The sequence below is a fragment of the Carassius carassius genome, chromosome 9 (genome assembly GCF_963082965.1).
Source record: "Carassius carassius chromosome 9, fCarCar2.1, whole genome shotgun sequence".
NCBI classification, from domain to species: domain Eukaryota; kingdom Metazoa; phylum Chordata; class Actinopteri; order Cypriniformes; family Cyprinidae; genus Carassius; species Carassius carassius.
Window position 1 is genome coordinate 26,979,390 of NC_081763.1, and position 15,083 is coordinate 26,994,472.

Here is a 15,083-nt window from a genome sequence, read left to right on the forward strand (position 1 = left end):
GTTGAAATATATTTTTATTACTTAGACATTATTAGTACATATAGAGTGACAACTGAAATTGATATCAGTTAGTTTGCATTGCAGGCTATTTCCTCTTACTTTCTGGCCATATACATAAAAACATCTGCACCAAACTGCATATTTTTTGATCAGTTTGGGCCTCTGAATATAAATCTATGAGTTGTTTTGTTGTTGTTTTTTCTCATGTGAGCTCCATTTTCTCACTGTGTCATACCATTTGGCCAAAATGATGTATCAAATATGATATAAAACGTGCACAATTATATATATATATATATATAGCTTTTAAATACTATCAACAGAGTAAAACTGTGCATTATAGTGCCACCTATAGTGCCATATCAACAAAACATGAGTTGTGGATGGGATTTGGGATCTTCCTTCCAGGCTTGGCATTCACTACACTTCACAATTTTACAGACTGAGAAAAAAATAAAATAAAAAATGATGCCCAAGCAGCTTTTTTGGATTCTTAGTGAACAAAGTTTTTCCATATTTTCAGTTTTGAAATGTCATTTTTGCTCAACAATGCAAGAACAATGATTCTACATTTCACATATAATAGATTATTTAGATAGCTAAAATTCGTCATCAACCAACTATTTGTATTTAAAAGAACAGCCTTAGCCGTTGCACACATTTTGGTTTCATTAAGAGTCCAAACAATACCTCATTTAACTTGACACAATGTGTCTTTTTCATTACTCAGGTTAATCTATCACCCTTGAACTGTTTTATGGCCTTTGACGTCAGACCCCACTTCACTCTACTTACCTGCTGCCTTCATCATAACTAGACTCACTGTTTTGCAATTGATTCCAAAGGTGCTGGAACCTCACTTATTGATAAAAAGCTACATTAGTTAGCAAGTATACACAGTATATATTATGTGTGTTGATGCACACATTTGAGCAATAGAGTAATCAGATTTAAATGTACAGAAATATGGAAGAATAGAAAGAGGGAGGACTGTAATGAAAATTTATGTTCTGCTTCTTGGAGTTTACTCAACACTGGGAATCACACAGGTTCTGTAGTTGGATTGGTCTAATCAACACGAATTATAAAAGTCTCATTTGGAAGATTCATGAATGGATTGCATCAGATCTTATTGTGTTTATTTTTCTTATGGTGAGTGCCACCCTGCATATATTCTGCTCCTGCAATGATCATGCACCTTGGATGAATGAGGTCTTGCTTGTTGGGAAGGTGTGACAGACTCAGATTTATTACCCTCAGCATCGAGCAAAGTCCGACTAAGGGCCTTTACATGGCACCATCTGTGGGACAGCCTGCGTCTGTTTTCCTCCCTGTCCTGCTCTGAGTCCTGGAGGCCTGTACAGTTATGAATGAGAGCTTACAAAGACCCAGGACACCCCTCTCCTATGGACAATGAACATCTCAGACTACCCCCTGGATCACTCCCAGCCCACAGCCCACCACTCTGCCGAGTACATACAGGACCTTGTGTCACAAGAGGGACCATCGACATGTAAGTAGAGCTTCAGCTCTGAGAAACAGTGTGTAAACAGCTTGTGTAAACAGTGCTTTAGCAATAGCACTAATTGCTAATGCAATAAATTTGGCAATAGTAAACTTTTAGTCTCTGACTAATAAAGATTTTATTTAGAATGTTGAGGTATACTAATAATCTTGTTAAATGATATGATTGTGCTGAACAGTTCGTTCATGTTTAGTACGCATACTGAGAAAAGATATGTTATGATTTCATTCAATAGATAATTGCTTCAGCAAATCTATATAAAAAAAAAAAAGAGTACTTTTCAGAAGTCAGTTTATTTATCTTGTCTTTTGACTGCTGAAAACATCAAACTGTAAGGATTATGCAAGTCTTATATCTCGGTGTTTAATCAATCGGGTGATAAGAGACTAAGCCTATTTGAGATATCATAGACTGCCGTGATGATTTATCAGAAAGACTTGCCACAAAATGGTTCAACCATACACCCCTCTCCTAGACAATTATCTTACGGTAGGCTCCTTGATTTTTATTTTGGGTTTCCTAAAGGTGACAAGAAAGAGTTATTTTAAGAAAGAAAGTTGACAAAGGGAACATTAACACTTCACAACTGAATGAATTTAATATCTCACAGCTCAGGAGTTAAAGCCAGACCCAGACGGTAAGGCAATTCAAGAAGAGGGCTGTCCCGTGTGTGGTGACAGGGTGTCGGGATATCACTACGGTCTTCTCACCTGTGAGAGCTGTAAGGTACGTGTACAACCAGGCAGACAGTAACAAGAACACATTAGTAGCTTTCATTTAAAAAATAAAATCTACATCCTGATCATTCTTAAGCACTTAAGACAAATATTCTCACCAGGGCTTTTTTAAGCGTTCTGTACAGAACAACAAGCGCTATTCATGTGCAGATGCACAGTGCTGCCCCATGGACCCAGCCCAGAGGAAACGATGCCCTTACTGCCGCTTTCAGAAATGTCTAGCTGTTGGCATGAAGAAAGAAGGTAAGCCTGCAAACTCAAACAATAAATCCATGATCATTAAGTTTGTTAGATATTCCTTCAGTTCTTTAAAAAAAGATATGTGCAAGGGAAAATGAGGTTATTGTCTCTGAGATATGGAAAGATATTCACAGTTAGCAATCCATGATATCTTTGATCCAGTTTCCACTTATCTTTGAAACCATAAACCATTGCAATAGCAATCTTTGATGACCCAGTAAGGCAAAAAATGTAATGTGCACACAAGCAAAAACTATTTAATTACGTAACTTTAATAGTTAATATTTCAATTTTAACAATAATGTTAATATTTTCTTACAGTTTTTTTATTATTATTATTATTTCTACAGTGCTAGTTTGATTATTTAGAGTAATGATTCTCAAACCTATCTTGGAGAGTGCCTACCACTGCACATTTTGGATGTCTCCCTTATTTTACCCATCCACTTCTGGTCTTGGAGTCTCTAAAGAGCTGAAGGTGTTTGATTGGGAAAAGTTAAAAAATGTTTAATGTTGGTGTGCCTCCAGGAACTGGGTTGAGAAACAATAATTTAGGACTGTGAGAATTGACCATGCTCTTTTGAACATCACAATATGGGTTTAGTTAATTGTAAAATTACTTGTCACAGCTGTACGTGCGGACAGAATGAGAGGTGGCCGAAACAAGTTTGGACCTCTATACCGACGGGACAGGCATCTGAAACAGCAAAGGGGGACCTACTACCAGACGAACACTGCCCCCTACAGGGTCAAATTTGAGGGACCACAAGCACTGGTACCTGCCACGCCTCATGATTTTCATGTCCTCAACCCCTCCCCTCCGTCTCTTGGCTCTGACCATTACCACCCACCTCAGCCCTTTTATCCCAGCATGAGCCAGTCCGAGTTTCCCATGCTGTTGGACTGTACCATGCCCAGAGACCGGACACTGTCTGATCCATCCCTACCTTTCCATACACTGTGCTATCCAGGCTTCCAAGGATATCCTCCTGAGAAAAGAGAGCTCCCCTTTAGCTATAGCTCTGCTTCTGTGACACCCCCTGCTCCAATCTCTCCTACTGTTCTCTCCACACCTGCACCTACACCCACTGCTACACTCACGCCAACCTCAACTCCAAGCTCCACTCCAACTCCAGCACAGAACCTGATACCCAGTTCAACGCCAACCCCTAGTTCATGCTTCCTAAAAGAGCTCCTACAGGCTGAGCCAGATGAGAAGCAGCTCTGCATGCGGGTGTTAGCAAGCCTCCAAAAAGAACAGGCCTGCCGCGGAAAACATGACCGCCTCAACACCTTCAGCATCATGTGCAAAATGGCTGACCAGACTTTGTTTGGACTGGTGGAGTGGGCAAGAAACAGCACACTGTTCAAGGAGCTCAAGGTAGAAGAGTTTGCACATGATTGTACATACACTGGATGCATTGTGTTATGTGTTAGTGTCATCTTCAATGTCACTGCTGAAAAGACCAGTATCAATGTGTCTTCTGCTCTGAGCTAGTCACTATAAACCATCCATGCAATTCCTGGATTAACATTTTTTGTTGGTCTTACAACATCATTGCTTTCAAAGGAACAAACACTGCCCCTAACCATACCATAACCCCTGTAAAATCACAGGGAAAATGTTGGTTGATAAGAATGGAGAATGGCTCTAAAACCAACCCTAATTCTAACTCTACCCCTTTGCATATCCCTAAAATTTGATTGTTAGGAATCTGATCCAGAGACATGTCCTATTTGGCAAAATCTTGGTTATTGTACCTGCCTAGTTTAAGTAAGTGCTGGTCAGATCCAGGTCTTAAGTAGTGGAGCGGAGCACCATGGTCATACTGTCCACCAGCAAAACTTGTAGGTGAAAGTTGCAAACTAGAAACAAGAAATCTCACTGTTTTAGAAGGCACTGTTTTAGACGCCAGCATCCCATGCTTGGGCCTAGGGTGTATAACAACATACATGCTTATGTTATCAGCAGAGATAGGGTTGACATTTGAGGTACCCAATTGTGGTATTTTCAAGTACCAATTGCCCAAGTCAGTGGTTCTCAACTCTGTCCAGTTTAACTCCAACCCTAATCAAACACACATGAACAAGCTCATTCAGGTCTTGAGGATTACTAGAAAGTTACTGACAATTGAGTTTGATTAAGGTTGGAGGTAAGCTCCACAGAAAAAAAAGTGGACCTCAAATACCAGAGTTGAGAACCCCGGTATAAGTTTTCCAAGTGGCTACTGCTGCATAAATAGAGTACTTGATCTCTTGTAGGTGGAGGATCAAATGGTGTTACTGCAGAGCTGCTGGAGTGAGCTTCTTGTTCTGGATTACTTATGTAGGCAGGTGGCTTATGGGAGAGGTGGCAGCATCTGTCTGATTACTGGACAACAGGTAAGAACACCACAATCACTAAGCCATTGTTTCCCTACTCCTTTCCTGGAGGCACACCAAAAGGTCACATTTTGGATATCTCCCATATCTGACCCATCTCTACTAATATGCTGATTAGTTTAATCAGGTGATACGAATTTGGAAGAGTTGGAAAATTTGTACTATTGGTGTGCCTCCATTAACGGGACTGGGAAACCCTGCATTTTGCCTTAGTTACAGTTTAGTGACTGTTAGTCTTTGCATTTTCTTTGACTGATTTTTATTGTACCAGATTGAAGTATCAACCATCCTCGGTCAGGCTGGAGCAACTCTTAGTAGTTTGGTGTCCAGAACCCAGGACCTTGTCTCCAAGCTTAGATCACTACAGCTAGACAGAGAGGAGTTTGTGTGTCTCAAATATCTGGTTCTCTTCAATCCAGGTGGGTTTTATTTCCTTCTTAAATTTTTAATCTAAATGATTCCTGTTAGACCAGAGTTGTAAGGGTCATGTGTTTTTAATGCAGACATTAAATCAGTACTGGATCAAAGGCAGGTAGAACAAACTCAAGAGCGTGTAAACAAGGCTTTGATGGACCACACTATGCAAACCCACCCAGGTCACCCTGACAAGTTTGGACAACTGTTGCTCCGTCTACCAGAGGTGCGCAGCATCAGCCTACAGGTGGAGGAATACCTGTATCAGCGCCACCTGCTGGGAGATTTGCCATGCAACTCATTGCTGACTGAAATGCTTCATGCTAAGCACACATGAGACAATCAAAATAAAGTTTGTTTTTGGAAATGCTTTCATATATTTGGTATCTAATAATTGTGAGCTTTGAACAAGTCCAGATGTCATCATTAGCTGGTTGTACTAGTTAAAAATAGAACAAACAAACAATAGGAACAAAAACTAGTTTCAGGTGTTATGAGATGTAAAGCACATCTACACATTCTTTTTACTACTCAACTACAGTTATGGATCACATCCAGTCAAAAATGCAAGTGTTCAAACACTGTCATTTGTATAAAAATATGACTGCAATCTCTATCACAGACACAGAGGCTCGTCATAAATCTTTCTAATTGTTTACAAGATTGAGCTTCCAATAAAAGTGTCTGCATTTATTGCTATGGTCTGATGATATCCTGTGTCCCGTGTCTATGCAGCTATAGAAGGTTGAAGATCATGAAGCCAATCAAGATCATTATCAAGTCATATTTCAAAAAAATAAAAATGAAATGGCAAGAAAAGCGGATACAATGTATATAACACATAGAACTTAAGTAAAATCAGCGATGATGAGAAATAATTGGGATTATTTAAAAATGGTTTTATTTTTCTAATCCTGTTACATGGGATTGATCCATAATCAAAGAATTTGGGAGAAAACAAAAACTACCAACATGGACATGGAAACATTAAAAGGAAAATACTAAACATTAATGTGCTTTCTGAAATGAATGAGTGAATCACCACATTTGCAAGAACATAAATAATAAAATCTGACACAAAACCGAAAACTCTAGCTCCTCCTTACCCAATAAATACACCTTAGGTGACCCAACATTCTACAGAATTGCACAGAATCCAGATACATTAAACCATCATGTTTTACCCAACAGACAAACACAAGCAGCCAACACATCTCCCATTCATTTGACACAGAAACATAGCATTCAACTATTTCAAAAAAATTTTTTTTTGCTCTTTTCAAAAATATGTACATCTTTATGGCAAATCTGATTCTACCAAGACAGGAAAGGGTGGCCTGATTGAATCAGTTGTTTTAGTGCTTTCATGAAGAGAAACAGACTAAATGCCCCTTTTATACAAAAAGACAACTTTAAGCCATCCACGAATCAGATAAGGCCAAGTTAGACAGCTTTGAGACTATTCATAGATCATAGTAATTGAAACAACATAATAGACACCATGGCTGCTCATCTGCCTTTTATCACTTTCTTTTAATGTTTGTTTTTATATCACTTTCTGTTGGTGTTCACTATTGGAATATCACTATGTACTGCTGCATGTTGGGACACCAAAGAGGACAACTTGTTCACTCAGCTCTGGGTACATAGAGTTAATATCAGATTTGTGTTCACGGTTTCTCACCATCACTTCATTCTGGTCCCCGGTCCCCTGCTCACACACTCATTCACACCAGCACATCCAGCTCTAAAAGCGAAGCAGCAGGGTAGCTTATTCATTGCTTACAAATCTCCACAATATACAAATCATTGTCAAAAATGTAAGAATCAGCAATGAACATCATTCAGATATACAGTATATTAAATCAGCCTTGATTTTTTTTCTTACATTATTTTTCCAGTTACGGCTAAACAGAGTAAAAAGACTTTCCTTCATTTTTTGAGTATCATTAATGGAAATCAACAGCGTGTTCTGACATCTTTTCACTTTTTCATTCATTCTTAACTAAAGCAAATGGGAAGTAAAAATATTTGAGTCTTTAACATGCTCTCCTGAGGTCCAAAAGCTTGAGTCATCCAGTTAGATTAGGTCATTAAGAAAACAAACATCCAGATGTCTAGACTGACTTTAGGAAGGCCAAAAGACAGAGTGGTTTGATTAGGGAGCAAGACAGATTCAAAATGGACAGCAGCATGGGATTTTTTCACTTGACGTGACTTAAAGGAGAGTGGCTGCGCCCCTTGTAATACAGCTCTACATTCAGTCCCTTAAGACTGAGAAGCTGATGACGATAAACAGATGATAAGAAGGCCTGTGCTGGTTTGTGCCCTACATTCATCAAAGACCAAAGATCCGATTTCATCTGGAGCATCCTTTACATGCCAACAGATCCAGTTCAGTGAGTAAAGGAGGGAAGGAGCTGAAACATTTCTGAGGATCTTTTTCTGGAGGACATTCATTTTACTTTAAAGATGAGACTGGAAAGTTGCATTTAAAGTTTTAACATTAAAGGACACATTTTGTACAATCTTAGAAAACCAATCAGGCCCTTTTCTTCTAAATATGACGTGAGTTCACTTCAGTTTCCTTTAAGAAGATGGCAATGGAGATTTCTGAATAGATCTTTGTAACTTGACAAGTAGTTACACAAAGGAGTTTTGCAGTCACCACCTATGAACTTCTGATGACTTTACTTTTATTTTTTAGGAATTCTTTTTTGTTATCCCACTCTTTCTCCTGTCATGCACTCCACTGGTGTCCCGCTATTCTGCCGGAGTGAGGACAGAAACCAAAGGTGATGTGGCTAGCTCAGGCAGTTGGCATTTCCAGCAGGATTTATTTTGGGGTCCCGAGCTTCTTTGGGGTTCCCGGGCGCTTGCGCTCCCATAGGTGGCCGGGAATGGTAAAGGCATCCACACTCATGGACATGGTCTTGGAAGGGATAGCTGTAAACTGCTTGCGGTCAGAGCTGTACTTGTAAATCGATTCCACCATAGTGGGATTGATAACACGAGGCCCGACACCTACGAGTCGAACCATCTCCTCTGTCTCAGGGTTCATGGTGTAAACTGCCCGGAATTGACAGCTGGCGTCCCGAAACAGAATGAGGAAATGGTTGGCAGGGCTTTTCTCCATTTCCTTTTGCAGTCAAGAAGGAAATACAAATGAACAGAGCAGACCATTACGTCATGCATTCAAATGCCCCATGCAAATATGTGTTGGGTGTCTGCAGTGAGTCATGAGATCCCAGAGTGTACTAAAGACTGATAGGTCACTCACCTCTACAATTTTGTTTTTCTGTGGTTCGTTGACCTTGCCTGCCAAACAACAGCGAGAGATGGCATTATGGATAATGAACTTATTGGACTTGAAGCTTGGCTCCTTGTAGAGTTTCGGTCCTAAAACAGAAGTGCAAAAATGCATGCCATTGTTTAAAACACAACAGGTCAAAGTAAGTTTTTGATCACATGAACTAATGTAAATTATCTTAAAACTCAAATGGTACTTGCTCATGCAAAACTTGCAATCCACTATGCCAAGACATTGCTAGATGGTTACTAGGTTGTTTACTGTCCCTAATAACAAGAGCCCAAGTATATATATTGTGGTATTGAGATATGGCTCGAGTTTATGAAAGTCTATGAGACTTAGTCTCCTCAAAAAGTCACAGGATTTGCTGTGTCACTTATCACCAAACTGTGTCCAATAAGTAGTTCACCAAATTTAACACGAAGTTGTTGAAATGCCTAACCCCAAAAATGAGAAAACGCTTTACACTAAGCACCACTAACCAAACTACAAATCTTGTAATTTTATAGATTACCAGTATATTCTGGGATGGAGGCTGGGGATGAAATAGTAGATTCATTTTCCCAGTCCCCATTCTGTGCAGCAAGACGGCCTGGAGACAGCAGTCTGGATGGTGAATGAGAACGACTGTGGGAAGGAATAAATGTTCAGAGATGGTCACAATAAGGAGCAGGTGTTTTACCAGACAAACATATAAAGATTAGATTTACCTTGGAGATTTTCTGACAGTTAGCGTCCCATTGTCATTGGCCATGGAGGACAGATTCGTTGTTGAATGGGAGTAAACTTTATTAAGTCTAGAACCTGAGAAAGAAGAGTTGACATCACATATGTCTTTCCAACTGTGATTACCAATGGAAAGGAAACAAGCTTCCTGATGATCAATAACTTACCCATAAACCCTTTGGCTGGGCTGCGGGAGAGGTCAGAGTCATCTCTGAACACAGTTTTGGGCCTCTGCTTCTTGACGCCTCTCACTGTAGTGGGTTTCTGGCGGAGTACTTTATCTAAATCCTCCATTATTTTTAGCTGATGTCGCCGTTCATACTCCTGGCGTGTGAAGTCTCCACGCCGCTGAGGAGTGCCCTCTGGTGGAGGGGTGCGTGGAGGCGGAGGGGTAGAAGGAGTTCGGGGTCTCTCCTCTCCTCTGCGAGACTCATCCATTGAAGATGACCTACTGTTACATTTATAGACAGCATTGATAAAGGTCACAAATGGTCATACCGGGATTAACACATTGAGTTTGAGTGCATTAGATGGCATATAAAAAAAACTTGCCAAAACCTACAGTTAGGAAACTTCTATGCAGTTGCCAAGGTGTTCTGAGTGGTTTTTCATGTGTTACTATACAGTTGCAAGAGGCGGGTGGTTGCTAGCTAGTAACTGCACAAAGTTAAAAAGACACCACAACCAAGTCTAAATGATATTCAGCCATTAGTTTCAACAAAACCCTTATAAGAAAACACTTAGTGGTAATACTCTTAATAGCATTATAACCAAGTTTATTACACTGTGATAACATATGGCTCAGGCCCGTCCCTCAATGAAAGACTATCTTCTAAGAAAGTAAAATTAAACATCTTCTCACTAATCCTAAATATTTAAGGCCTCATTATTTCTACACATAGCTGTCACTTTCCACAGCTTTGTTGGTAAGCCTTACTTTGGCTCACTCTCTCTTTCTTGCTCCTGTCTTCGTCTCTTGATCTCCTCTGCTCTCTTTTGTTGTTTCTCAAGTAATGCTGCTCTTCTCCTCTCCATCTCATCCTCAGGTCGAGCTTCATCCTGCTAAAGAGTTTCAGACAGTTAAATAAAGGCAACAACTTTAAGGCTAAATGTCTCCAAATTTAACGTGATTCTCCCCTAACCTTGAAGAAGAATCCAACTCCACCACTAATTTCTGGCTCTGTTTGGTCACTCATTGAATCTGAGAAGTTATCCTGGCTCTGATCGGTTTCTTCACCCTCCAATGCTTTGAGGGAGGACAGTGAGATCTCGATAAGGCTTTTGTGCTTGCCATTGAAACCTGCTGCAGGAAGGTGACTCTCAAAGGACCACTCGGAAGGAGCTCCTGAGCTGCTGCCGCCACCCTGGTGATCCTTTCGCGGCAGAACCTGTGAAGATCCGCTATCCAGTTCCATACTGAAGATTGTATGGTCCTCACTGGAGCCTGTGTCTGAAATGTTGTCCTCTGTTCTAGCCAGGGACGAAGCTGAGCGGGACTCACTCTGACTGGAGGTACCTATGCTGAAAGAGGATGAGTTCTGATCCCTGCATTGCCACGGGGACACTCTTCGCAAATGAGGAATGTTGTCCACACTTTGAGGGGGAGTTATAACTCTTGTTGAAGCAGGAGTCTTGAGCTCTGCAGGTCGAGGGTGGCGATGCAGTTTGGGGCTCTTTGGAGGTGCAGACTGTGCCCTACGGTGGGATGCAGGTGATTTGGGGGGAGCGGTGTGACTTGCAATCTTGCGAGATGGGGAAGGAGAGGAGGAGGCAGAGGGGAGGTTGCGATTGGACTCTCTTGACAAACGAGAAGGTGCAGTTATTGAGGGTATGGAGCTGGGTGGGACGCCACAGGCCTGGTTGTTAGGAGCTGCCTTTTTCTTCATCAGCTGGTTCTGCTGCTCCGAGAGACGCTGCATATCATTTTGGAGAGAATTGAGAGCGGCACTTAGTTTAGACACAGCGTTATTGTAATTTCCCAGTGGGGCCGTGTCTTTTCCTCCAGGAATTCCTACTCCAGCTTTTTCTTTCTCTACTGGATTGTCCTGTTGGACATAGGTCTTGATATTCCCCTCTTCTTCTACTGAGGGGCCGTTTTTCAACTGTTCCTGCTGTTGCTCCTCCTGCTCCTCTTCGCTCTCTAAACGTGCCAGTTTCTCCTCCAGTGCCAAACGGCTGAGGTCATTTTCTATGGAGGAGGTGCCAACCTCCCCTTGACGTCCTTCCTCACCATCCCCATCCTCCTGCTCCTTCTTTAACTGTAGGAACGCACTTTTGCCTAGCCGCTGCCTGTGTTTGGCAAAGATGGCTTCTATACGTTTCTTCTGTGCCTCAATGGCCTTCCGCTTCTCCTCCAGCCTCGCCCCCAGCTCTGACATTTCAGTGCTGACAGCAGGACTCTTACTGGGACTCTCTTCTAATTTCTTGGCCCATGTAGTCATTTGTGGTGCCTGTGGTTCACTGGGTTGTACCTGCTCTGGAACAAGTTTCTTCTTCCGTTCTGCAAAATTGGTCATCCTAACACCGCTATCCGGTGTCTTTTCACAACGTGGTTCTGTTATGCGAGGACCCGAAGCGGGTGTGGCAGGGGTAGATTGAATTTTTGGAAGATCTTCTGAGACATCTGAATCCATGCTTCCATCTCTTAACACGGAGTCGTCATCTCTGGATCCCTCTGAGGGGTGTCTGGTGCGGCTGGGCTCTGGTGGGACTCCTGAGGATCGGTTGTAGAGCATTCCTGAACGGGATGGTGCTGAAGAGCTGAGTGTCACTAGGCTCCCATTGAGTCTAGCATTTGCTGGATCATCCAGTGAATGCAGGTAGAAACCATCGGGAGCCCCATCCGGGTGAAGGCGAGGCTCCATCTTCTCCTCATTGTGGATGATCTGCAGTGCCTCTTCAATTGTTGGTAGCTCTCCTGTTTCACTATCATCAATGCCGTTCTCTTCGGCTAGCAATGGACGAGTTTGAGTGGCCCAGGAAGCTCTTTGAGGGCCATTAGGGCCAGGAGTCTTACTCAGCAAGTGGCTGAGGTCCTCTGGAGGCGTGTAGGAGTCACGTGTCATGGATTGACCAGCAGGATTAAGATTGTCCGAACTGACAGACCGAGTTATAACTGGGTTCCCCATCACAATGTCCACATCACTATCCAGTCCAAAAGGAATACTAAAGGACACAGCAGACAAGGGACGGCTGAAGAGCCGTGAAGAAAAAAAGATAAATTCATCTGAAAGAAAAATGAATAAGAGTAGAAAAGCACATAAAACAAAGATTGTACCTTACCTTAGTGGTTTCTTAGTCCACGTTCGTCCTGCTGCCTCTACATGAGACATTGAGGTAGACTGAGTCAGAGATCCTGGTCACAGAGACAACACAAACACACACATGACTGGATGACACATTCAACATGCAAACAGAGACCATGTGATTGTTCCTTTATGAGAACAAGAATAAACAGCATCTAGATACACTACATTACAAAGAATGGGAAAAACACATAATGGCAACTGATGACTCAGGAAAGAGTGACAGCACGTTTTCCTCACCTGTTGCTGCAGTCACAGGGGAAGAGATGGGCAGGAAAGGCCTTTTGAAGATAGATTGAGAACCACTTGCACATAAAAGACAAGTAAAAGTTTCAGCCTCGATTTTTATAAAGGCTCATTTAGGTTGAAAATTCGACTGGGTATAATTTTGTGCATTCTTAGCAAAATATATATGTGGCTTTTAAACAACCAACTACAAAAAATGTATTCTGTTGTACCTATTGCTGGACCCACTGTTGCCATTGCTGGTCCTTCCAGATGTTTCTACAAGAAAAAAAAAGTACTTTAACTTACATATCCCTTTTTAACAGACTGTCACTGAAGAAATCTAAAAAATACATACAAATTTACAAATCTACAGGAAAATAAACCATTCATTAAGACATGCACTTACCAGTAAGCTCACAGTTCTGCAGGGGCTGAACAAAATCTGGCTTTGAGACCTCGAACCAATACAAGAGCTCTGCCAGAAAGCTCAGTATGCTTGTCTAGAAAGAGAGAAAAATACACAACGTATAAAATACCATAATATGTCCCATAGTACTACTTAATTATTACAAAAATCATAACGGTCTCATCTCATCCTTGTGTTTTAATTTAGGTTTCTATCAGGGGCGGACTGGGACCAAAAAGTGGCCCTGGACTTTCTGGCCCACAGCAGCCCACCACATCAAAACGCAAACGCCCCTGTTTTGATGTAATTTATTTATTTGATATTTAAGTATACTGTTTGGGGATTTTAACCAATAGGGCAACTGATCCTCCATTGAATAAAAAAAAAAAAAAGATAACCTGCGTGCTGCAGCTGTTCATTTAGCGACTCCTAGTGAGCGATACATGTTCATCACGAGACAAACATTCTCCTAGAACTCACACTTTGCATTCAATTAACCAGTGTTGGGGAGTAACTAGTTACATGTAACTTAATTACGTAATTTAATTACAAAATAAATGTAACTGTAATCAGTTACAGTTACTAAGAAAAAATGAGTAATTAAATTACAGTTACTTCTGAAAATTTTAAAGATTACAGTGGGGATTACATTTGAATATTTACACACATCCACATACAGATGTAATTGATTTCTTTCCCAAATTGAACTGACTATTCTGAGACGTACGGCCCTATAATTTCCGCGATGCAGAAACATAGTCTGGTTAGTAGAATCCAGTCATAAAAACGGGATTGCTATTGCCTAACACGGACGGAATATGCCACATTTTGGACAAATATATCAAAAGTACACTTGAATCAAAGCATATGCAAAGTTTTCATATTTGCTATAAATTCAGAGACAAAGGTTACTGTTGTTAAACTATGCCACAAATTTACATATTTATTTATTTAAAAATAAATACAAATGGTAATCCATTTGCAATAATAATAATTAAAAAAAACATGGTTACTGTACTTTTACGTAATAAAAGCAGTTAATTTTTGTGAGGGAAAAACATGACTCATGTTCAGTATTAGGATTTTATATTGTAGTGATGCACTCAATTTGACATGTAGGCAATTTAGAAAGTATAGTTTTGTTAAATCTTGAGTGTTAAAGTCATGAGGTAGATGGATAACAGGGCAAAATAAAGAGACTGAAAAGAAAAAAGAAATGAAGTGAAGGTGAAGTTCAGGAGAGAACTTTTAATTATTTTGCATGTCCCCAAACTAAAGATTTAAACCTTTTTTTATATCAGGTCCATACAAAAAATAGTGTTGTCCATGAATTTGTTTGTATGAGTTTGAGATTTCCCGGTCTGAAATTTTATCCCAGTCCGCCCCATGTGGAAATTAATGAAGCAGACATGCAGACATGTGTTCAAATTTTATCATCTTAATTCAAGTGATGAAGGATTGTAAAAGTCTGACAGTATTGAGCACTGCTGTAAGGTTAAACCTGAATGGTGTAAATGTTTGAAGATGATTAACAGTTGCAAATAAACATTTATTGGAGATTTTGAAAAGTAATCAAAAAGTACTCAAAAGTAATTAGTTACATTACTTTAATAAAGTAATTGAAAAAGTTACACTACTATTACATTTTAAATAGGGTAACTTGTAATCTGTAACCTATTACATTTCCAAAGTAACCTTCCCAACACTGCAATTAACAGATGCATGAATATGTGGTAATATAAGTTCGTGATCCGATTCGTGAACAGATTATTCTCTTGAGTAAATCTTTTAAAATAATCATTTATTTTGT

General features: G+C 40.5%; 2 protein-coding genes across 7 annotated transcripts in view; one reads left to right on the forward strand and one right to left on the reverse strand.

The window, feature by feature from the left end:
* The first annotated feature begins 114 nt into the window (after positions 1-114).
* Positions 115-5,635, forward strand: LOC132149453 (nuclear receptor subfamily 5 group A member 2-like). Its single transcript, XM_059558701.1, has 7 exons — positions 115-1,513; positions 2,136-2,251; positions 2,364-2,505; positions 3,132-3,883; positions 4,765-4,884; positions 5,156-5,303; positions 5,388-5,635. Exons 1-7 carry the CDS (start codon positions 1,414-1,416, stop codon positions 5,633-5,635), a joined length of 1,626 nt encoding a protein of 541 aa, XP_059414684.1. The 5' UTR covers positions 115-1,413.
* Positions 5,636-6,176: 541 nt separating this feature from the next.
* Positions 6,177-15,083, reverse strand: part of LOC132149456 (calmodulin-regulated spectrin-associated protein 3-like) — a 34,531-nt gene continuing 25,624 nt past the window's right edge. For 2 of the 6 annotated variants that reach the window (XM_059558705.1, XM_059558708.1), the window contains 11 exons: positions 13,274-13,367; positions 13,098-13,143; positions 12,880-12,944; positions 12,617-12,689; positions 10,477-12,526; positions 10,272-10,396; positions 9,502-9,785; positions 9,319-9,412; positions 9,123-9,235; positions 8,579-8,697; positions 6,177-8,437 (listed from right to left, as the gene is read on the reverse strand). In XM_059558705.1, the coding sequence (XP_059414688.1) occupies positions 8,135-8,437; positions 8,579-8,697; positions 9,123-9,235; positions 9,319-9,412; positions 9,502-9,785; positions 10,272-10,396; positions 10,477-12,526; positions 12,617-12,689; positions 12,880-12,944; positions 13,098-13,143; positions 13,274-13,367 (3,366 nt within the window). In that variant the 3' untranslated portion in view covers positions 6,177-8,134. The remainder of the gene's footprint in view (positions 8,438-8,578; positions 8,698-9,122; positions 9,236-9,318; positions 9,413-9,501; positions 9,786-10,271; positions 10,397-10,476; positions 12,527-12,616; positions 12,690-12,879; positions 12,945-13,097; positions 13,144-13,273; positions 13,368-15,083) is intronic. The other 4 variants (XM_059558706.1, XM_059558710.1, XM_059558709.1 and 1 more) reach the window with 4 other exon arrangements.

What these genes read in the sequence shown, in the direction of transcription:
- LOC132149453 (XM_059558701.1), top strand. Translation starts at nt 1,414, where the DNA reads ATGAACATCTCAGACTACCCCCTGGATCACTCCCAGCCCACAGCCCAC. An exon ending in CACTGTTCAAGGAGCTCAAG is followed by an intron (nt 3,884 to 4,764) that starts GTAGAAGAGTTT and finishes GATCTCTTGTAG; the next exon opens with GTGGAGGATCAAATGGTGTT. An exon ending in TCTGGTTCTCTTCAATCCAG is followed by an intron (nt 5,304 to 5,387) that starts GTGGGTTTTATT and finishes TTTTTAATGCAG; the next exon opens with ACATTAAATCAGTACTGGAT.